The sequence below is a fragment of the Podarcis pityusensis genome (assembly GCF_964106645.2).
Source record: "Podarcis pityusensis genome assembly, chromosome: 11".
In the NCBI taxonomy this organism is placed as follows: Eukaryota; Metazoa; Chordata; class Lepidosauria; order Squamata; family Lacertidae; genus Podarcis; species Podarcis pityusensis.
In genome coordinates this window covers 27238449-27262142 of record NC_138036.1, presented here as the reverse complement: position 1 = coordinate 27262142, position 23694 = coordinate 27238449, and the positions used below count along the sequence as shown (strand labels likewise).

The following is a 23694-nucleotide window of genomic DNA, read 5'->3' as shown; positions in this document are numbered from 1 at the left end:
TTATTTGAAATGCATCTCTGGGTTATTTGTGGGGCATAGGAATTTGTTCATTCTCTCCCCCCCCAAAAAAATATATATAGTCCGGCCCACCACATGGTGTGAGGGATGGTGGACCGGCCCACAGCTGAAAAAGGTTGCTGACCCCTGACCTAAATTCTCCTTTAAACCATCTGGCTTGGTGGTCGTGGCTGCCTCTTGTGGGAGCAAATTCCATGGTTTTAAATATGTGCTGTGTGAAGAAGTACTTTCTTCTGTCTGTTCTGAATCTCCCAACATTTGGCTCCATAGGATAGCTACAAGTCAAATGTTATGAGGGAGAAGAACTTGCCTTGATCCACTTTCTCCATGGCAGCATCACACACGTTTATATTATGTCACCTCTTAGCTAAATTAAAAAACACCTCCAAATGCTGCAGCCTTTCCTTATAGGAGAATTGTTCCATTTCCTTGATCATTTTGCTTTTCACTTTTTGGAACGTTTTCCAACTCAACAGTATCATTTTTGAAGTAAGGCAACCAGAACTACGGGCAGTAGGAATACAGTTGCAATATAGATTTGTATAATGGCATTATGCTATCAGCAGCTTTATTTTTAATTCTTTCCTAATGATCCCTAGCATGGAATTTATATTTTTTGCAACTGCTATATAGTGGATCAACATGACCCCAAGATCTTGTTCCTGGCCAATCACCACCAATTTACCTCCCTTCGTAGAACCATTCCTGATATACAAGAGTTATTTTTTTGATTTATATACCACCCTTCATGTGAAGACCACAGAATGGTTCACAACATAAAAATACAAAATGAAGATGCAAAATATACAATAAAAGCAAACCAAACCAATAACCATCCTTCCACAAGAGGGCCACATCTTATTCCCATGAGTGCTAAGCTTGTAAGAGGTTTGAACCCTCCAAACCATATAGGATAACACATAAAGCTATTTTATTTCACTGCAAATGCAGCCAATACTATGGCATAACATGTATAAACAATACAAGAATTCTAACCTATGGTCATTCTACAGTAAAATTTCTCCACCCCTGTCCTTCCCTTCATTATGTTCCTCATTATTTTAGATTTCAAGTTCCTTGGAGTCAGGCACCTAACTTTTTAATGAAACACTTAAATGCACAATGTTACATGTATACTGATGGCACTGCAATAATAGCGGCAGCCAACTATTTAAATGCACAACAGTTAACTAAACATGCATAACATACCAATGTAGTGAAGTGGCTTTGGAAATCCATTGAATATAACAAAAATGATCACAAAAATGATCCCTCAAAATGCTAAGCTGCTTTCCACTGGCACACATAAAAATGATGTGCTCGTTATAGGTGGTAAAGAAAGTCAAAATGTAAGGAAAGGCATTCCTGCCTTCCCAGCAGGAAATAAGATTTAAAAGGCAAACCTGTTGCTCTGTCTTCGTTCCAAGGCAACAGCCAATAATTTCTCTGGAAATTGAGGAGGCGGTGGGAAGAATGTTGCAGTTACAATACTCTCCGTTAATAACTCCTTCCATAAAACTGGAATGGTTCTTCCAAGGTAGAGCAAACAAATCTAGCCATTAAATTAGGCAACATATTTTACAGCAGGAAGTTTTCAAGTCCATCTGTGCATCAATATAATTAAGCGCCACTGGAGTTATGATTATGAAAACACACCTCTTTGTCACAATAGCTTGTCAGACTACTGCTTCTCCTCTGAATCAGCAGACCATAGAAAATGTACTGCTCTGCTTCTTCACATTCTAGCCACATTTTTCTCCAGTTGCAGAACAATTTCCTTCAAAGCTGGATCTTCTGCCCAATTGACCTCACTTCCAATAATGAGATTCTGAAACAAAATCAATTTGTTTAGCTTTTAAAGAAATACTTCAGCTACTTCATGCTCCCAATAGCAAATGGAACTCTCTTCAGGATGTCAATACTAAAAAAGGGGAAAAAATGTGGGCTGATAAAAGAAAGTGGTCATGCATCGTGCAAGTTATACGTTTGGTCATTCTCCATCTATGCACAGAAATTTAAAAGTTTAATATATTAAACTGTCAATAGATCACAAAATTCCCCAGTAAAAGCAGCTTTCTCATCAGTAAAGTCATTCTTGCTAGTAGGATATAAACTGACTCAATTTATATTTAGTACAGATTTGTCATAGGTGATCAAAATGAACTAATCTGTCCTTCTCAGAGGCAGTTTTACCTGGAAGATGTTTTGAATCAATGTCGTCATCTCAATTTCCTTTTGCAGATTTCTACGGGCCTTCTTCAACATTTCACTCACTTCCATATTGTCCAGTTCCTCTTTTCGTTTCATATTCATATTATGTATATCTGCCAGTTTGCAATCCATAGCTTGCTTTAGTGCTATTGAATTATGAGGAGAAAAATATGAAACTATGAACTTGATTATTTCCCAAACCCTAGTGCAAGAAGAGGCTTTGTAGTGAGTGATTTATGACACGGTTTTAAAATAAAGAAATACAGTTGTACCTTGGTTGTCGAACACCCTGGAACTCATAAGTTTTGGCTCCCAAACACCGCAAACCTGGAAGTGATTGTTCTGGTTTGTGAACGTTCTTTGGGAACCCGAATGTCCAACAAGGCTTCTGCAGCCAATCAGAAGCCATGATCTGGTTTTTGAACATTTTGGAAGCCAAATGGACTTCCGGAACAGATTCCGTTCAAGTTCCAAGGTATGGCTGTATGCCTCCATTCCACACACCATGCTTAAACCGTTAGAACTCTAAACACATGTAGAGTTTTATCCAATGCTGCTGTTTCGTGAGCAGAACAGACTTCCATCTGACACAACTTCAATTCCCTTTCCTTTTCCCCCCTCCTGCAGCCATCTGTACACCCTCAAAAGCTGCTCCACAGGGTTGGGGGACCTTCCAGAGCAGATTTATGGGCATGCATAGTATTAATACAACCAATAACGAGCTACAAAACACTTAAAGAAGCTACTACAATGCAAGTATTGCATTTCAACACTGTAAAAAGTAGTAAGTCAGCACTGAGTAGTGAACAAAAATCAAAGGTAAGTGATCTTATATAGTAAAAGCAAACTTTGAGCAGGGAGTGCCAGGCTGTTTAGAAGCAAGCTGGACCGATGCCGCTCACGCATATGCTCAAAATGACGTCTTGCGCATGCGCGGAAGCGGCGAATCGCGACCCCCCCCCAGACGGGTTGCGTTCGCTTCAGGATGTGAACGGGGCTCCGGAACGGATCCCGTTTGCATCCTGAGGTACCACTGTATGAGTAAAGCAAGTGGCAGTAATCATCCAGTAAAACCAGAATTGGAGGAGTTAACGGAAAACTTTGTGGGGATGCTTACCTATTTCTGTTATTGTTCTTGAATGCCCACAGAAAGAAGCCTTACCACCTGTGTAATTGCACACAATGCTACTGTGATGTGGCCTTTATACTGTTCTTGGGGCACCTTCCTTACCACACCCCTTTTGCACTAACCACCAAACTGACTATCCATGAGAATTTATAATGTGCACATCCATCATTGGGTGGAATGATAATGTTTCCAACACACTCTCATTTTCATGGCACACCACCTTTATAAGATACCAAAGGGAAACCAATATTTCACTACGGTTAAAAAACTTACATTGTCTTCTCTGCTTAACTTCATTCAATTTTTCTTCCAGTTCACGTGACTGCTATATTAAAAATGCAGTTCATTAATACATTTTGTAAAAAATATCTACCCCGGTTGTCAGAGTAATACTTGTTGGCATCCGTCTACCTCAAGAGACAATGGAGTGCTCTTCCAGAGGTGAAGTCAAAACACTGAGTTAGCAGCACCAAAGTGACCTCCCTGGGGCATAAGCCTGAGCAGTGTGTATGGAGGTCCTGGGATGCCCAGATGACAAGACCGCCCCCTCTTGGCCTCGCTGCTGTGGTCCAAAGGAAAGCAGATACCGTATTTTTCGCACCATAGGGCGCACCGGACCATAGGGCGCACCCAGTTTTTAGGGGGGGGGGGAAATCAAGAAAAAAAATATTTCCCCCCCCCCAGCCCCAAAGAGCAGCGTACAGGCTGCGCACAACCTCTCCCTGCCGGAGGGGTTGCACGCGGCTATGGCACAAGCCAAGGCAGCAAGCAGGATGGATCCCGCTCGCTGTTTTGGCTTCCTCTTTAGCCCTCGCAACCTCTCCTTGCCGGGAGATGCTGCGCAGGGCTAAAGAAGCCATAGCCCCGTGCAGCCTCTCCCTGCCGGAGGGGTTGCGCGCAGCTATGGAGCAAGCCAAGGCAGCGAGCGGGATGGATCCCGCTCGCTGTTTTGGCCTCCCCTTTAGCCCCGTGCAGCCTCTCCTTGCTGGGAGACGCTGCGCAGGGCTTCTCCTGGCTTTCCTGGGAGGTGGTTGGATTTCCTGACCTCTCCCAAAAGCCCGCAGAAGCCGCGCGCACTTTAAAAGGGCTGCACGGCTTCTCCTGGCTTTCCTGGGAGGTGGGGGGATTCCCTCACCTCTCCCAAAAGCCCGCAGAAGCCGCGCAACCCGTTTAAAGAGATCACAGCTTCTCCTGGCTTTCCTGGGAGGTGGGGGGGATTCCCTCACCTCTCCCGAAAGCCCGCAGAAGCCGCGCAACCCGTTTAAAGAGATCACGGCTTCTCCTGGCTTTACTGGGAGGTGGGGGGATTCCCTCACCTCTCGCAAAAGCCCGCAGAAGCCGCGCAACCCCTTTAAAGAGATTGCGGCTTCTCCTGGCTTTTCTGGGAGGTGGGAGAAGGGACTGATGCGGCCAGTCAGTCCATTCTCCCTCCTGTGGAAAAGCCCGCAAGAGCGCATGGAGCTTGTGTGCGGCTCTTGGGGGCTTTTCCCGCCTGCCTCCCCGCTGCATTCGCTCCATAGGACGCACAGACATTTTCCCTTGCTTTTTAGGAGGGAAAAAGTGCGTCCTATGGTGCGAAAAATACGGTAAATATATTTGGCACCAACTTGGCTGCAGGAGTTGCCACAAGGTGGTGTACAAGATGCCATCCAACCACCTTAAGGACTCCATTCCAGATTTGTGTAGGGTTTACTCCTTAGGATTTTCTTCTCCTAAAGATGTCCCACAAGGCAGTAGAGGTTTGGGATCAGTTTTCCTCCTCCTACATGGACTACCTTCCCAGATAAGCCCCATCTGCCCCTCACTTCTCTATATAGCCTGTGCAGAAACCAACTTCTTGAACATTGGACCCATTATTGGTCTCATCCACTCAATCTGCCGAAACCTGTCTTCACATATTCGGAAGTCCCTTATTCACTGATGGTTTAAGACCCATTGGCTCCCCTCCCCTGGTTTAGCTGGCCAGTCAAAGCCATTCCCGGGGTGTGGCTACTGTTGCATGCTGACAGCTTCTAGGAGCCACAGGTGCAGGGTGGGGACCAAACGTGGACAAGCTACCCTGAAAAGAGCACAATGTGTCCCCCCCACTACCCCCCAACACCCCAAAGTAATACTGTAACTGTGAATATTAACTTTAGTACTTTTTTTTTTAGGAAAAAGTGTAGTATGTAAACACAGTAACTTTTTAAAGTACAGCTACACTTGTATCTACCATGGGTTGGCAAATATATCTTTTCTAGACAATGAGCCTTAACGTTTTAACAGAAAGGATACTTGCCTGCTTTAATTTAATTACTGCAGTACTAAGCATCATAATGTGTTTTATAGTCTCCCCGATCAACCTAATGAAAGCATAAACAGAAATCAGCATGACCCTGAGGCCCATACAATCAAATCAAACTTATATGCAAATGCACTTAAACAGAAGCCTGATGCCCTTTTCTTCTAAGAAAAGCATATATAGGGACATATAAAGTCGTCTTATGCCAAGGAAGACCACTGGTCCACCTAGCGCAGTACTGTTTACACTGACTGGCAGTGGCTCTTCAGGGTTTCAGATAGGGGACATTCCCAGCAAAGCATGCAAAGCTCTACCACCGAACTACAGCCCTTTCTCTTTGGGATGGGGTGATTTGGAGTGAATATGCAGTGTTGGATTAAGCTGCTTAATTCTTTCCCTTGCTGTGGTTTTCTGCTGTAAATCCCCCCCCCCCTTCCCACATTGTTCTTTTCCCTACAGAGTTTCAAATGTGTTTCCCACAGGGGGAGTTGCAGCAGAAAGCATTAAGCAGCCCCCATACTGCTATTTCTCTCCAAATCATCCCATCCCAAAGTGGCTGGTATTTTTGTTGTGCATTTTGTGTGTAGCATTTCATTTGGTCCTTAGTTTACACCAGGGCTGCGGAACTCTTGAGTCTTCCAGGTGTTGGCCAATTCCCATCAACCGGGATGGCCGATAGTCAGGGATTATGGAAAATATATTTTGGACTCTTGGTTAAGACTTTATTGACACATTTCCCCTGCAATATGACCCAGCCTTGTATGTTTTACTGAACATAACATACAGTTTTATTCTGTATTTTATGTTATATTATATTATATTATATTATATTATATTGAGTTTCTTGCTTTGGTGCCTAGATATCTTTATGTTGAGTGGTGTAGAAACTGATAAGTAAACAAACAAACAAACAAACAAACAAACAAACGTAGTCTAACATCATCTGGAGGGCCACAGATTCCCCACCCTTGGTTTAAATCTATTCACAGATTCAATTCAAGTGAAGGCAGTTTGACTTCAATCCACTATTCTCTAACAAAAAGAGTTGAAAACGGCCTGCACCAGATCAGGTCTAAAAGCCAGGTGATGGGGGTATTTCTAATGGCCAAATATTCATATATCAAGAGATCTGTCTTTGGCTTTTACTAGTACTTCTATGTGTGTATTATGCCAGCTAAGCATGCAACACACCTGGGCATCAAGATATTCATCTGCAGCTGCAGCAAGTTGCAAGCAGTGAAAAACAACAATAAAAAGCAGTATTTAGAGAAAAAGTCTCAAAAGTACATGTTATGGCACCAGCACCTGTGCGTTGTAATGCAGATTTGGTCAAGTTCCTATGAAGCAAAGGGGCTGGAGCCATTTGAAAACCAGGGTGGGGACAACAGCATGCTAGACCGCCCACTTTTTTATTGTCCATGTTTTCCCCTCTTCAGCTGTTTTCTTCCTAGGGGAGTTACTTTCACTGTTATGACTTCCCTGTGAGAAACTGCCAAAACATGTTATGGGGAGGTAAATGACATAGGCGCTTACTCTAAGTGGACGCTGCCCAACAACCAACCAAAAACAAAAGCAGCAGCTGCCTTCTATAAAAATCAGCAACAGCACAATTCTAAGGAATAGGTTTGCTGAGATCACAGCTAATTTTAACCTGATTCTAGTTTTAAACTGTATCCCAGTTGTAGTTAAATGGAACCACAGTATGAGAATTTTACAAAGGACTAAAATAGGTCATTGCAACAGCTGATTTAAACCAACTATAAGGGACTAGAAATTTCATCTAGGAATATCAGTTGTCTAACCAGGGTGCCTTTCTGAAATATTCTATTATCCACAGAAGCAGTATTTAAATATCAATTCCATAGTCATTAAACAAGCTACAAATACTCTTGTCAGTTAAATAATTCAGTTTAAATAACTCCTTGGACTTTCAAATCCCCTTACTTTAAGTTGTCATCATTGTTCCTCAGCTTGGCTCTAAGTGCATCATTTACTTGCAACCTATACAGTTAAAAAGAAGAAGAAAAGTAAGATGTGTTCTGAGGAAATGCATAACAGTATGTCTAGGACATTCATAGAAGAAATAAGAACTGGATTCTAAGCATTTTTTTCTGCTTTCATATACACATTTCCATGAACAAGTGATGCACCATAACTTACTGGCTAAACATTACACATCACATCAGAGTATTTCAAAGATCAAGATGTGTATGAAACTTTGTATAGTAAGGAACCTTGTGTTTGTATTTCTGATGAAATTCCAATAATATATTTTATTTCAATTAGTGGTTAAGCTGTTTCATGTGCTAAATGCATAGCTGTCAACCGTCCCTTATTTGGCAGGAAAGTCCCTTATCCCAGCGCTGTGTCCCGCTGCTGTCCCCTATTGATGGATGTCCCTTAAATGATGTCCCTTAAATTTCAAAGGAAGCAGCTCCTCTCCCTCCCTCCCTGCCGGCCAGGGAGGAGGGAGGCTCCAACTGTGTTGCTTGGCTGCGTTGCTCACCCAATAAGGAGTCTAAGAACGACTGGGGGGGTGGAGCTTGCATGCCTTGTGCCGATCAAATTGGCCGCGTTGCCTGGGGACTCGCCTTTGCTCAGCGCTTCGCAGCGGAGAGGCGACGGTGGTTTTCCTTGCTGCATCCCCTTTGCTGGGTTGCTGCGCTGTGGGAACCACCGCTTGAGGCTTCGTTTGGCTGCTGACTGGGCTTTCTGCCTTTGGCTGGGAGGGGCTCAGAAGTTGAACATAGCTGTGCTCTGAAATCCCTTATTCTGGCTGCTGATCCCTTATTTTTGAGGCTGCTGGTCCCTTATTTTCAAATCTGTAAGTTGACAGCTATGGCTAAATGTCATAGGTTTTATTTATATATTCACTAAACCATTAAACCATTTTTAAAAAAGAAGCAGACATATATGAAGTTCAATAGAAGGCAGCTGCAGAGTAAAAAGTTGTCTAATGCTCAATTTTGTAAAGCATAAAAATTACTATTAAGTAATTTCACATATGTAACTTTGCTGCACAATCAAGCACTGAGTTGGATGCACAACCCCATTAATTTCAGTGGATCTTAATTCCACATAACATTTGCTGGATTGTGGCTTGGATTTTTTAATTTCCATGTGGTAAGAATCTAACCAAACAAGCCATCCCTGTGGTAACAGACACAGTATATTTTCAATTCCTCCAATCTACATTAGTTCTTCATTCATGTCCTATGTTATACTTCAACTTTTCAGAAAGACTGAATCTTTACCTTTGTAATGCCAAAGTTTTGTGTCTGTGTGATAGCTTCACTTCTTCCAATTCCCCTTCCAAGTCTTCTATTGTACTAAGAGCAAAAGAAAACTCAGGTAAACAGAAACCAAGGATCAGGTGATCTGAAACATATATTTCTTAGAAGGTGATTCTTCTATCAAACTTTTCTAACAACTGAATAAGTTTTTAATACATTTTCCTAGTTATTGATGTTTGAAAAGCAATATTGCTCTGCTCAGAGATTGGTTCTTACTCTTTCTGCAAGTTGCATTGGGAACTTGGAGATGTAGAACAGTAGGTAGATATGTAATGCTAAAATTATTCATATAATGATATCTGCTCCTCCTCCGCATTTAATGTAACATCTGTGTTGCCAGCATTATTGGGTGGGAAAGCTTTCTGAGACCATGCCACACAAGCACGTAACTTGTTATTGGATGCAGCATTCAGCATACAGATTTCAACTTTCATTGAGAAATTAATCCAGTTTCTAGACCCCAAGGCTATGAAATAAGGTTGGTGGGTGGACAATACAGGGGAAGGGATTGAGCAGAATTCCCAACACAGGCAGTGGAGTATTAACACCATGGACAGCTTGTTGCTCTTCAAAGGGGCAAACATACAAAATATGCAGACAACCATTTACACAATTTAAACTGGCCACAGAACTTCCAGTTTTTTGTGTGTTTTTTTTAACATGGTCTGAGCACAATGAACAAAACCACAACAAGCCGCTTATCCCATTTACCTTGCTTTCACACACATTCCCTTGGAGATACATCCCACTGAAATAAGTACAGTTTACTTTCAACTATGTTTGTTAAGGATAAACAATTTTAAAGCTTGCCATTTAAACTCAGAACAAGCATAAAGATATTTTAGACACTTTTAAACACAAGCCTGATAGTTTATAAATACTACAACATTTTCAGTTATTTTGTTAAATCACAGATAATTCTGCAAATAGAAATGAACTAGAATATGCAACATGTAAAGAGATACAAGTTAATGCTTCATGCCCATTTCCTCCTTACAAATATAACATTGCCGTTAGTCCTTTGCCTTTTGCATAGAGCACAAAAGTACCGTATTTTTCGCTCTATAAGACGCACCAGACCACAAGACGCACCTAGTTTTTGGAGGAGGAAAACAAGAAGAAAAATATTCTGAATCTCAGAAGCCAGAACAGCAAGAGGGATCGCTGCGCAGTGAAATCAGCAATCCCTCTTGCTGTTCTGGCTTCTGGGATAGCTGCACAGCCTGCATTCGCTCCAAAAGACGCACACACATTTCCCCTTACTTTTTAGGAGAGAAAAAGTGAGTCTTATAGAGCAAAAAATATGGTAAGTTTTTGCTTGTTTGAACTGTACGTGGGGGGAAACCATGGAAACATCATAGTAGCATATTCATTAATAAGTTATGATGACACACCTCACAATGGCCTTTTCATCAATAACTTGATCCGTAATGATTTCTTCATCTGTCACATAAAAGATGAATATGTTAGAAGTAACTGAAAAACACTTCCCCCCCCCCAAGAGGAACATGCCAATAGTATAGTAAGTTTCAGAACACCATTTCATAGGATTATACATCACAAAGAGAAATAAAGTCCTCAAGAGACTTCATCCTGGTATTTACTTTCTAAACAAGGGCTTATCAAATAACTTTACATGTTTGTACTGTGTTTTTTATTTAGCAATATATAAACATAAGAAAGTTTTTATTTTTCACAATGGTAGTCACACACTTACTTGCATTAACTGTTGCATTATATTCCAAAAGTTGTTGCTTTATTTGTTCTCTTACTCTACAAAGTAAAAAAACAAATTAACAGAAAAAAATCAAGAGAGTGGATCTGGTAGTAGTTTACAGAAAATTTATCTTGTTCACATATGAATTAATAGCATCCACCTTTTATCTGATACTGAAATCAAAGACAGTAGCATTCTGATCAGCATTTTAAAGGAGGAGCTGGGTATGTCTTTAGAAAGGCCCAATCTTCAGATGAAGGGCAGTATACAAATTTAATAATAATAAAAAATTAACATCCCGAAAGAATCTTGCTTCTCCCATTACCACAACCTTGGATTCCAGAAGAAATCAGCCATGACACTCTCTCTGCCATTGCAGCCTGCAGCCTCTCTCCCAACTTCTCATTCACATAACTGAATTTTCAGCTATGGCCTTTTACTTTTACCTAACTAATCAGGGTCCTGCCAACCTAGCAGTTCAAAAGCACATCAAAGTGCAAGTAGATAAATTGGTACCGCTCTGGCGGGAAGGTAAACGGCGTTTCTGTGTGCTGCTCTGGTTCGCCAGAAGCGGCTTAGTCATGCTGGCCACATGACCCAGAAGCTGTACGCTGGCTCCCTCGGCCAGTAAAGCGAGATGGGCGCCACAACCCCAGAGTCGGCCACGACTGGACCTAATGGTCAGGGGTCCCTTTACCTTTAACTAATCAGGGAGGGAGGCCCACCCATTTGGCCTCTGGCACAGAGTCATTCCCTTTGTTCTCTTAATGAATCATAATTAGCTGGCCTGGGCTCAAGCATAGTATACCACTTGAAACTTATAACCTATAATGTGAGGGTGTGTGGGTGCCATTGAGATTGGTCTGGAAGCTGCAGCTAATGCAAAACACAATGGCTCAACTAGCTGTAATGTCAATACAGCTAGACAAAGCCCAATACAGCCTGGAACCATAATTCCTAAAATATAATCTTATCCTTTTATGCCCAGCCTATGACTGCACTCTGAAGGAGAGGGTTTCTTACAGATAACATATCCTCAGGAGGCCTGCTCCATGCAATGTAGAAACTGGGGCTTTAGCATGGCAGCACCTACTCTTTGGAACTCCCTCCCACTGCATATCAGATGCTGCCTCTATAGTCTTTTGAAGACTTTCCTTTTCCCACGAGCCTCTTAAGGGTAGATTTTTGTTTTGCATTGGACCCCAAGTTGTTTTTTATGCATGTTTTCACTGTTAAATCCCTTCAGGACATTTTTTCTTTGGGAAGCAACAAATAAAAGCCACAGCATCATAAAGTTGGGCGGGATCCCGAGGGTCATCTGCAACGCAGGAATCCTGCCCACAGCCATCCCGGGTGGGCTCAAACCACTAACCTTCTGGTTAACAGCCAGATGCACAGACCCACTGCACTAACCTGGGCACTTTAATAAATAACTAAATATGCACAATTAAGGTTTGCATGCTTCCAATGCATTTTTTTCTAAATAATATTACAGAGGTGGCATAGAAATTCAAATTCACCATGATTTTTAACAGAAAATGCGGCAGTTTGGAGGGGTGTGTGTGTGTTTGTGTGTGGGTGCCTGTAGAGACGGCAGGGGTGCCAACATGAATAAAATATTTTTTGGGGGGAGGCATAATAATAATAATAATAATAATAATAATTTTTACCCTGCCCTCTCCAGCCAAGGCCGGGCTCAGGGCGGCTAACAAGCAATAATAAAAATAAGTTGAATGAATACAACTTAAAAACAAGATTAAAATACAACATTAAAATATTGAAACATTAAAATGCAGCCTCATCACAGGAGGAGAAAGAAAAAAGAAAGAGGGGAAGGGAATCAAATTGGCTCCAAGCCAAAGGCCAGGCGGAACAACAATAATCAATCACATGACGTGGCGCACGTTCACTATTTGAATGGCAATGCCCATCAACTTTAGGGGGGGCGGCCCCTTCAAATATTTTATGGGGGAGCGAAGGGCGTTGGCTCCTATGTGAGGGAGTGTGAGTGTTTCTCTGTGTGTTGAGACTCCGCCCGACACCAATACACAGAGAGGGCCTGACCTTAAAAGCGACACCAGGTCCAGCTTCTCCTGCCCCTCCTCGCCCACGAGCCGTCGGGCTTCTTCTGCTGTCTCTTCAACGAAGCCCTCAAGAGGAGCCGCCGCCGCCGCCGCCGCCGCGCCCTCCCTTGTTTCCATCCCGGCAGCAGCAGCTCCCAGCCAGGCCCGTTTCCCTCGCGCAACTCCCTCCCTCCCTTCTGTTTCAAAAGACCCGCCGCCGCAGCCTTACGTCACGGTCCCGAAGGAATGCGACGATCGATTGCTCCTGCCTGAGATAAGCCCCACTCCCAGCTCCGAACGAAATCCAAAGACGCTCTACCTTCCGGCCTGGTGGGCCACGCCTCCCAGCTGCGATGGGCGTGCCGAAGAAAGCTCCTCTTCAAGGGGGCGGGGCGTCAAGTGCGTGGAGTCGCGTTTGACCCCGCAGAAGGGGAAAGAGAGTCTTTTTCCTGGGCCATCATTTTATTAATTACTACTACTACTACAGCGTTAGGTCCTCTCTCGCGCAGACACCCATAAGAAAACAAAGAAAAATGGGTAAAGGGGGGCGGTTATAAACCAACTAAAACAAGGGGCGGGGCTTTAGGCTGCAATCCTGAACACATTTGCACCTTGAATTTGGTGGAACTGGTGAATTTAGGCTTGCAGTGTTAGGATGAAAAAATAAAAAATTGTCCAGTTGCACCTTATAGACCAACTAAGTTTGTTCTGGGTATAAACTTTCGTGTGCATGCACACTTCATTACAGTGAAGCAGAAGTCACCAGACCCTTATATTCTTCTTTGGCGATCACTCGTAGCAGAGTAAGATTGTCTTCTATATACAGTGGTACCTCGGGTTACATGCGCTTCAGGTTATAGACTCCGCTAACCCAGAAACAGTACCTCAGGTTAAGAACTTTGCTTCAGGATGAAAACAGAAATCGTGCTCCAGTGGCGCAGCGGCAGGCCCCATTAGCTAAAGTGGTGCTTCAGGTTAAGAACAGTTTCAGGCTAAGAACGGACCTCTGGAACGAATCGAGTACTTAACCCGAGGTACCACTGCACACGGTTTTAACAATGAGTCCTTAAGTGACTGTGGAGGCGAATTCTGGATCCACATGTCCTTCCACAGTGGAGACATTGGTTTCCGGGCAGGAGTTAAGTTGATCGCTGTGTGGATTTGCCAAGCGTCAACCTATATATAAGGGCAGGGTGATCGCTGGAGAATTGATGCTTTTGAATTGTGGTGCTGGAGGAGACTCTTGAGAGTCCCATGGACTGCAAAAAGATCAAACTATCCATTCTGAAGGAAATCAGCCCTGAGTGCTCACTGGAAGGACAGATTCTGAAGCTGAGGCTCAAGTCCTTTGGCCACCTCATGAGAAACAGCCAGTTACTTAAGTAGGATTTAAACAGAAGCAGGTTGGCCTTACTAGAGCTCACTATACAATAGCATCTGCCAAGACTGACCTATATCATAGGTGACCATGTTCATTGTAGTCATTACATTGGTTGGTTTTAACAACAGCTGCAGCTGTCTTGTTTTTACACAAATTCAAGTGTGCCATACCCTCCCTTTTGCCTGACTGAACTGGAAATATTTCCAATCAAGCAGTGTAATTGTCCCCTTCATGGATCACTGCCTTGCCGTGATGAAGGGGCTTGAAGAACTCAGAGAAGCTATGAACTATGCTGGATGAATCCCTAGCCGGAATTAAGATTGCTGGAAGAAATATCAACAACCTCAGATATGCAGATGACACAACCTTGATGGCAGAAAGTGAGGAGGAATTAAAGAACTTTTTATTGAGGGTGAAAGAGGAGAGCGCAAAATATGGTCTGAAGCTCAACATCAAAAAAACGAAGATCATGGCCACTGGTCCCATCACCTCCTGGCAAATAGAAGGAGAAGAAATGGAGGCAGTGAGAGATTTTACTTTCTTGGGCTCCATGATCACTGCAGATGGTGACAGCAGCCACGAAATTAAGAGACGCCTGCTTCTTGGGAGGAAAGCAATGACCAACCTAGACAGCATCTTAAAAAGTAGAGACATCACCTTGCCAACAAAGGTCCGTATAGTAAAAGCTATGGTTTTCCCAGCAGTGATGTATGGAAGTGAGAGCTGGACCATAAAGAAGGCTGATCGCCGAAGAATTGATGCTTTTGAATTATGGTGCTGGAGGAGACTCTTGAGAGTCCCATGGACTGCAAGATCAAACCTATCCATTCTTAAGGAAATCAGCCCTGAGTGCTCACTGGAAGGACAGATTGTGAAGCTGAGGCTCCAATACTTTGGCCACCTCATGAGAAGACTCCCTGGAAAAGACCCTGATGTTGGGAAAGATGGAGGGCACAAGGAGAAGGGGACGACAGAGGACGAGATGGTTAGATAGTGTCTTCGAAGCTACAAACATGAGTCTGACCAAACTGCGGGAGGCAGTGGAAGACAGAAGTGCCTGGCGTGCTCTGGTCCATGGGGTCACGAAAAGTCGGACACGACTAAACGACTAAACAACAACAACAAGTGTAATTGTAGTAGTGCTCTTTCCAAGATCTTGCAAATTTGTGACCATGAATCCTTACTAGCATGCTTGAGTTGCTGTGAACATCAGAATAAAGATTTTTCCTCCCACCACACCCAACTGCAGGAGTAGCACACATGTTGCACCTGGCTCAGATAAATTGAAGTCACTCAAAATGATTTCACCAATTCAGATAGGCAGCCATTTCCCATCCTTTTCAGCATGGCTTGCTACTTTTAAAGTGACAGAACCTACTAAAGTTGACTAGCTTCAGGCTAACCTTCCCCAATCAAGTTATTTTATTACTTTCACCAGACTCTGGAAGCTACAGTATGAAACATCGCAAGCAATTTATTATAAATTCAAATAATAAAAACTAGGGTATATCTCACCTGACCTCTCCAGAAAACCCAATTTGTAAGGCCTGAGCTGACAGCTATAATTCTCTATAGCCCCCTTTTTTTTTTTTTGCATTAGCTAAAACAATGTTAATTTAAAAGTGTGTTCTGTTATTCCTTCAGAATTGCTGCTGCAACAAATACTGAAGTTTAAAAACTACACTAATAGGAGGGAAGGAAGGCCTTACATTCCAGGTATCAGAGACTGATCTACATGTCAAGTAGTCATGGCTTACCGGTATTTTATATTCCATGTACCTGTGATTACATTTGATTTCCACTTGTGTCCATATAGCAGCTTGGTCATGCTAACAAGAGTCTCTGATACAGGACAGCAATAAAATAGACTTTAAAAGAACAGGAAGAGTTCGACTATTAGAAGTTTGCTCTCACAACTTACTTTTCCTGCAGACAAAAGCAACCTAAAAGTCTAGCCAAATTGGCAAACGATTATAAAAGTATGCTTTGGGGAAACCAATCAGCTGCTTTTTAGTAAAGTTTGCTCATGTATTCTCCATTGTGCTGAAGAACATACAACCATCTTCATACTGAGAAGCCAAAGATTTATAGCTTATTTAAAATTATAGGCTGCTAATCTGCAATTCAGGAATTTCAATTAGACCATGACAAGCAGGTTAAAGTAAAAAAGAAGTTTATTAAAACTTTTATAACCACTATATTTATAATATACACACACTTAAGTAGCAACACACGGTGTCAACTTTGTCCAACAGTTAAATTAGGTTTATTTCGAGAATGGTTTAGCCAGATCCTTTATGACTGCAGAGTTCAGTGCTGGAAGGGTGCTGATCTTGGCATGCTTGCTGGTGGCATATTTGTTCTTGACGGTCTGTGGAGAGATTGATCAATAGTTAACACAATTTTTGCACCATTGTAGAGCCAACTATATCACTACATATTAGCATAACCAAAGCACACCTGTGCTTAATCATACTGACTTAGCTATAAACCTTGTTTAGTAGCAAGTTAGGAATTACATGTAACCAGACACATGGTGGTATGGTTTTTGCTTACCAGATGCTTTGCATTGCCTCTGTTTACCAACATCACATTCTTTGCCATATGCTGCATAACAGGAATAAGATCAGTCTCGGTATATTGCATGTAGTGTTGTAGAGCTGTTGTCTAAGAGCAAGAAGTTAAGCGTTAGAAATCCTTCTGAGTAACACTTGAACGTCATGGAAAAGCTCAGAATGCCCCATGAACCTCCTCTGCACTTGATCTAGGGACCCTGGCACACATAACGGTGTGCTTAAGGCTACCTAGAGGCTTTGTAGCAGAGGCAAGTTTTGAGGTAGATCTTCCAGGGTCACAGCTGGTTCTCCAAGCCACTCTGCTCTAGCAATTCTAGCTCACACATGGGAATGAAAGTCATGGAAACAAATGTCCAAAGTCATTTCTGGTATTTAGTGGCGGTGAAAAGCAAAGTCTTTTACCTTACAAATTTAAGGCTATGTCTGGGCTCAGTTACTTACCCATTCTCCCTCTTCAAGTATTTTAGTAGATAGGCAAAAGGCCGCAGCAGCAATTTGAGAGGGAGGGTAGTGTGCCATGTCATAATCCACCAGTGAGAGCTCCATCAGGTATTTTGCAAGTGTGTGTTGCTGTACATCGGCCTGGAATAGTTAGGGTAAGATAGTGTTTATCGCCAACGAACCCTGAAGATCAACAAGGAAGACTGTGCCTTGCATTACATTTCTCCCTATCTGAAGAACTGAATCAAAAGGTTGTGCCTTCACAGCTACACACAGTTAAGACAAAGCAAGATGTTGAGCTTTTTACAGCTTTTTCAGGACAAAACAATCCAACTCCATGGCCAATTTTAAATTTGCCAGGCTCCATTTTGAACCACAAATGCTCATAAAAGTAATGATAGCCTACTTCTGCTTTCCCCAAAATTTGTCTTTCAGTTGTTTTGGCCCAACTCCCAATAGACATGCTGGCTGCAATCAATGGGACTCACCCACTTGGAAGGAACCAGGTTGGAAAAGACTGACCTACTGGTAGGATACTGAATATACCTCCTCACGCCAAAAGGAGACATTTTAGGATTCCAAGTTTGATCTTCCTACACACATATTTGACTCAGGAGTGTCATACTGTGACCTAGTGAGATTGGCATCCCCTTAAACAGCATTACCTCTCCAATTTTTGATGCCCTCCGTAGGAAATGCAGTGGAAGAGGACGACCAAGATTGAAGTCCAGTGATCTCAGGATCTTCATCTCCATTTGCCTAATCTGTACGTTGGTGTAGGTGTTATCTGTCACAAAGGCAAAGTCGCCGATTTCTGGAGGGTACATTTCTTCGTATTTGCTGGCAACGAACATGGCTGTTACACCAACCAGCTGCAGCATCCTCTTATGAACTTTGTTGTTCTGCAATAGAAACAACTGTTAGCCAAACTGGCCAATAACAATATTGGGGAAGACCGCTTACTCCCAAAGCGGACACACTCTTCAGCAAGGAATATTTATGCACTTGTTCCACTGCAAGTTCAATGGTCAACTTCCTGAACTGATAAGCCATCACCAGTCTAGCTACCCTGGGAGAGCTGTGTAGCATGTGCATCTACCAAGCATGCAGCTTTCAATCTAAAAGGAAAGTGCATTGTTCCATGTATGATCAAATTCATACATGGGCGTGGGAAACATTGTGATGCAATGTATGGCCTCCATCCAAGGCAGCTAAGCCCCTCTGCCTTCTGTGTCCCTGCAGATTCTTAAGGAAAGACAGCTGCAAACAGGCCAAAAAAGAAAAGTGTTGCCATGCTGCTCTTACCTGCATAAAGCGATCAATAATGGCAACAGTCATGTACATAGTCTCTTGCAGGAGTTTGAATTTCATCTGGACCTGCACAAGCCAGTCAATTAGGACTGCCCGCATGTTCCCAGTAATTTCCTGGCCTGCCAAGTAGTTTGGTCTCACTGACTGCTGAGCCTGTGAAGAAAACAACAGATGTCAAATCATGTTTACCCGCACAAACGAAAGAAAGGAAGCCTTGTTGCAGCTGAAGCTGACGTGTCGCCACCATTCATTGCTTTTGAACTAGCAAGTTCCTTGCCCCCAGTTTTATAAACTGAGTTTGGATTCCATTGATATTTTGCAAGCACAGCAAGGGCACGCAAAGAGCAAGACTCTAGCTGCTGCTTTCATTTGGGGGGGGGGGCACCTGCTGTGCACAAACTTAAGTAGTGACATTTCCTAGTTAACTTAGATTTGGAAGTAACCTCAGTTTCTAGAGGCATATCAGGCATGCCTTAGCTACTTGAACCAACCTCAAGATCTCTCAGGTAGTTGTAGATATCCTTCACATATTCGCTGCAAAGGTTTGGATCTGAAGCATCATCTGTATCAATGTCTTTCACTTCAAGCAGAACATCTGAAAAGGCCTGGCACAGTATTTCCTCTGCTGGTGCACAACCAGAAGTCTCCATTGGGCTGGGGGATGGAGACTCCAACTGTTGAAGAGAGGTTTATACTTATTAGTATCTGAGCTACAACACTACATGTCTCCTTGGATTGTGGAACTCATGGCAGCATACATGGGACTGCAACTGGGCTTCTAATTCAGGACTCAGACCTGTTTAGCTTCAGCAAGGTGGCTGCATCATGAGTCCTCTGACCACTCTATAGATTGGTAGGCAGAAGGTATATGTGGTCTCTGTATAATAGCCCAGTTACAAGTCAACTGCAAGTCTCTGCTGCATCCATGTCAGGGTTAGGGGAATCTCTTGGCCTAGAGGCCAAATGTGGCCTACTGGTCTTTAGAATCTCCCCAGATCACACGTCTTAAAGGCCCTGATTTGCTCAAGTGTTTTTGTCAAGCTGGAATGTGTCCTAGAACTATTTTGCCTGTTGTCTGGGGAGGGGTGTGTGTGTAAGTCACGCTATGGTGCAAAGGTAAATTTCTCATTTGTTGCTCTGCCCATATGGCCCACGAATGCTGACCAGAAGTGAAATGCCAGACTCCTAATCAATATTCAGACTCCTGAACAATAGTTTGTACAAGAGCATTGCATGGGATGCAAAGCTACTTGCGTGTTAGTGACACAGGTGTAATCATGATGCTAATGGGTATAGAAGCATAAAGGGATTCAATGATCCATACTCAGGCTGCAGGAAGAACAGACACATCAGAGACAAGTGCTAAGGTAGAAGGATTCAAATATCCACCTTAAGTCAGATACCGGATTGAGTATTGGACTTGCAACCAAAGGGATTGCAGTTAAAGATTCAAAAGCCCATTGTAATAGACATGGTTTGTCTCAAGTTTCTGCATCTAGGGGGAGAAAATCAGTATTAATCTGGCAGCAGGAAATACCCAGTGGTGTTTTGGAGGCCACTGGGCACACACTTTGCAAGCTCTGGAAGAAAGCTGGTTGCCATTAAGGTACATTGTTCAGACAGCCTTAAGTTGGACAATGTAGCCCACCCAGGGGCTAAAACCCAAGCCTCAGTATGCAAACTGCCAATTATTGCTAAGAGTAGCTAATGAATGCTCAAAAATAGCTGTTTCAATATCAAGAGACAACACATACTTATATAGCATATATGTACAACATATATAGCAAAAATGTTATTCAGAATCCTTCACCCCCATGCCCCACCCAACCATAAAGCTAGGGCTATCATTTGCAAGTCATTTGATACCTTAACCGGTTCAAGGATGGGCTTTTCTTCTTTCACAGATTCATTTGGCTGTTCAGTAGGTCTTGTGACTTTTTGAGTTATAACTTTGTCCAAAATGGCAGGTTTCAGTATTTCCTGGGCGAGGGAATAGAAGTGGGTAGAGGGAGGAATCATTGCAGTAGCCCTGATAGTTCCCAATGTTAAGCTCTACTTGGAAGGGGGAAGGGAAGGAGACACTTACCTTTTTCATTACAGCCTTGGCTTTTGCTTCACATGCCTTGTTGCCAATGTCCCCCAAGGCAGTCCTAGGCCTCAAGCCGGGTCTGGCACCATCGCCTCCCCGCTTGGTTGCCATTACAGCCTTGATTTTGTTCTCTGCATTGATCTTTGTGTTCTGCAGGAAGGAGGAAGAACCCGTTTAAGTACCTTTCTGTTTCACAAACACAAGGAAGCATTTGCACAGCTTTATGATAAAGCGAGGATGGGTAGGAATAAGAGTTCTGAACCTTACAAGCTTCCCTACCTTAAAGCCCTCCTCCTATCAATTTTGATGAGGCACAGTACTAATTAAGCAGAAGCCTTAGCCAATTCACAACTGGTAAAACTCAACAAGCCAGGGCAACGCCCAACGCCCCCCCCCCGCAAAAAAAAAAGGGGGCCTGGGAACCGATTTACTAATTCTGGTAGGCAGAAAAAACTCGACACAGCAGTATAATTCAATTTTTCATATGGCAATTAGCAGTTACTAGCACCACCGCCCCTTACTTCCTGTGAAACAGAAGCTTATGCACGTTTCCTCGGGAGTAAGCCCCATTTATACGCCTGCATAGGACTGCAGCCTTAAGTTTGCCACCTCTTGCAAAAAAGAGGGCGCAGCAGGAAGCCTGAAAAACAAAAAAATTCTCCCCCTCCAAAAGCCCCTTTCCTACCCGGGTGACCCGCAAAGCCATGATCCAGACTCGATCCGCGCAACACGAGATGTTAATCCGAACCAGTCGCCTCCGCTCCCAGCAAACTCCCAGCGGCCGATTCCTGCTGCGCACGAGTCCGACGGCCGCCCCACCTACCGCCGCAAGTTTAAAACTCGCACCAGGCTGCGCTCATTGGCTGCCTCTCTCGGCGTCCGCCGCTTCCCATTGGCCGTGCGGCGTTACACCCTGAATGCGTTTCCACGGCTACAAGGAGGCTGACTTCTCCGGGCGTTCGAAAAGGGGGGCGTGGCGAGAAGATGCGGAAGGTCACGTGGAAAGGATGGCTAGCTTTCAGTTTGGGAGCTCAGCTGGTGGATGAGGGGGAATAAATAGGTGGAGCCGTTTGCTTCTCATCTAGAAAAGTACCTCCCGGCTATCAAGAAATTAATCCAAACTATTATCGTTCTCCTTATGGGACTGTGTTTCTGAGTTGTGCGTCCTCTCCCGCTTGCTTACGTGCGCCGGATTTTCAACTCCCATTGGTCCATATATATAGTTTTTACAAAAATAAGTTGGGTAAAGCCGAGCGCATTGCACAAGAATGTTTTGGACTACAACGGCTTTCCAGACCCACTTGTAATTTTAATAGCGTCACCATAGGAAGGAATGCAACAGCCGCAGGTTTTTCCTACCCTATGCTGGGAAATGTACGCTGATGGAATCTTTGTCGTACAAGCGTTGAAAAGGATAAGGAATAAATCCCTTAGGACTAGGCAAGTGTAGAAGAAAAACAAGGATAGGCTGAGGTCTCTGGCTCACCTCTGCCATGAATTCAGTGGGTAGCCTTACACAAGCATTAGCATCTTGCCTCAGCTCCTACCCTAACACTGCAATATGGGGACAGTAACCTACATTGCAGGATTATTGTAAGAATTACATCAATATACTGCATCTGTAGTGCATCAAACACTTAAAAGTGCTATGTAAAAGCTGTTAACAGTTTTCCTTCCCCCCCAAAACTGAACAGTCTCAAGTTATTACATTGGTACCTCAGGTTACAGACGCTTCAGGTTACAGACTCCACTAACCCAGAAATAGTAGCTCGGGTTAAGAACTTTGCTTCAGGATGAGAACAGAAATTGTGCTCCGGCGGTGCAGTGGCAGCAGGAGGCCCCATTAGCTAAAGTGGTGCTTCAGGTTAAGAACAGTTTCAGGTTAAGAACAGACCTCCAGAACGAATTAAGTTCTTAACCTGAGGTACCACTGTATAAAGTATTTGGGGCGATAGCTGTATTATAGTGTCCTGGTTACATTTATGTAACTTCCTCCAAGGAACTCAGTCAGCATGTCATAGCTACTGAGCATGCTCAGTCCCTGTCCCGTTTTAGGGTTTCTCCCCTACCGATTTTTAAAAATTGTTACTGCCTTCAGGGTCAGAGGCCTTCATGATCAGTATGTTTCTGGATACTAATTGGTGGAAAGCACAGGAGCGGAGAGTACTCTTGTGAGTTGGTGATGGAAAATGAAATCAAGCAGGAAATGTTGCAGCAACCTGTATTTTCAGTTACCCTCACATGTACCAAATAAGTGTGATCCTATCACAAAGAGGTAAAATTTCTAGATATCCAAAATGACCAGGCCCTAGAATAGTTTGCTCATGGAAGTGAGGAGAGGGTCAGCAACACTGAACATAATCTTAAGTGGTGCTCCTGGTATTTGGTGTGATGTTGAATGAACTGAGAACAGCAAGCACAGTACTATCGAATTCTACATGTACAGAAGTGGGCAATTACCCAAAAAGTCCAACGGTTCCACATTTCACTTCCAAAGAGGAAGCTTGCCCAAAAGACTGATAAAAATCAAGTGCCAAATCTCTCCTGAAAACTTGGAGGTTTCAAAAGCACAATAATAGAAATTTAGTCAGAATATACAACATAGCTCAAGGTCAAGAGGATGCCAGTGTGGTAAACAAGCAAAGTACTGGAAGCTACTAGAAGGCGGTTTCCTTCAGAAAATGGAAGTCTATAGACTATAAGGGGTGAAAATCAATCTCATGAATTTAGTCTCCTGTGTATGTTTAGCAGTCTCGGAATGTAAAGGGAGGTACTCTTATGGAATTGTTATAAAAATTCTAGTGTCTCTAATATAGAATAAATGTTCATAAATGCACATAGTAAACACACATTCAAGCCACATGTCTGAAATAGTACAGGAGAACAATCCTGAAGTCACCTTGACTCTTAATGACTCCAAAGATTTTGTCTGCAGAAGGAATTATCTTGGATAAGTTCTTTTCACTTACAAACCCTACATATGTTTTGAGGGCATATTTTGTATATGAATAGGGTATGCCTGGGACCTGGATCCAAAAACTAAAGCATCTCAAAAGAATGGCCAGACTGCCTAGGTAGGGCAATTTCAAAAGTCTTTAAAGGGGCTACAGACTTTGGTCCTCACCTCCTTGCAAAGGGGGGGGGGGCGGACTCTGTTGCAACAGAAAATAAAGGGTTTCCTTGC

The 23694-nt window shown here is 43.2% G+C and overlaps 2 protein-coding genes across 3 annotated transcripts; both read right to left on the bottom strand.

Moving 5' to 3' along the window:
- Positions 1–724: 724 nt before the first annotated feature.
- CENPH (centromere protein H) lies at positions 725–12882 on the bottom strand. Its single transcript, XM_080973185.1, has 9 exons — positions 12714–12882; positions 10650–10705; positions 10327–10375; positions 8894–8968; positions 7584–7640; positions 5637–5700; positions 3632–3683; positions 2212–2375; positions 725–1846 (listed from the first exon to the last, which is right to left on the bottom strand). The coding sequence occupies exons 1-9, from the start codon at positions 12848–12850 to the stop codon at positions 1754–1756; spliced, it is 747 nt and encodes a 248-aa protein (XP_080829311.1). The 5' UTR covers positions 12851–12882; the 3' UTR covers positions 725–1753.
- Positions 12883–16249: 3367 nt separating this feature from the next.
- On the bottom strand, positions 16250–21355 carry CCNB1 (cyclin B1). Of its 2 annotated transcripts, XM_080973744.1 has the most exons (9): positions 21196–21355; positions 20508–20660; positions 20288–20401; positions 18913–19095; positions 18416–18574; positions 17776–18012; positions 17111–17251; positions 16650–16760; positions 16250–16464 (listed from the first exon to the last, which is right to left on the bottom strand). In XM_080973744.1, the coding sequence occupies exons 1-9, from the start codon at positions 21214–21216 to the stop codon at positions 16360–16362; spliced, it is 1224 nt and encodes a 407-aa protein (XP_080829870.1). In that variant the 5' UTR covers positions 21217–21355; the 3' UTR covers positions 16250–16359. The 2 variants fall into 2 exon arrangements, with proteins under 2 accessions (XP_080829870.1, XP_080829871.1); XM_080973745.1 differs by lacking the exon at positions 17111–17251.
- Positions 21356–23694: the final 2339 nt, after the last annotated feature.

Excerpts from the sequence above, each read along its gene's own strand:
- CCNB1 (XM_080973744.1), bottom strand. The coding sequence starts at position 21,216 with ATGGCTTTGCGGGTCACCCGG. Across the intron at positions 20,661-21,195 it reads TGGCTTTGCGGGTCACCCGG|AACACAAAGATCAATGCAGA; the intron begins GTAGGAAAGGGG and ends TCCTTCCTGCAG. Across the intron at positions 18,575-18,912 it reads ACTACCTGAGAGATCTTGAG|GCTCAGCAGTCAGTGAGACC; the intron begins GTTGGTTCAAGT and ends TTTTCTTCACAG.
- CENPH (XM_080973185.1), bottom strand. The coding sequence starts at position 12,850 with ATGGAAACAAGGGAGGGCGCGGCGGCGGCGGCGGCGGCGGCTCCTCTT. Across the intron at positions 2,376-3,631 it reads AGTTAAGCAGAGAAGACAAT|CACTAAAGCAAGCTATGGAT; the intron begins GTAAGTTTTTTA and ends ATAATTCAATAG. Across the intron at positions 1,847-2,211 it reads TGATTCAAAACATCTTCCAG|AATCTCATTATTGGAAGTGA; the intron begins GTAAAACTGCCT and ends ATTTTGTTTCAG.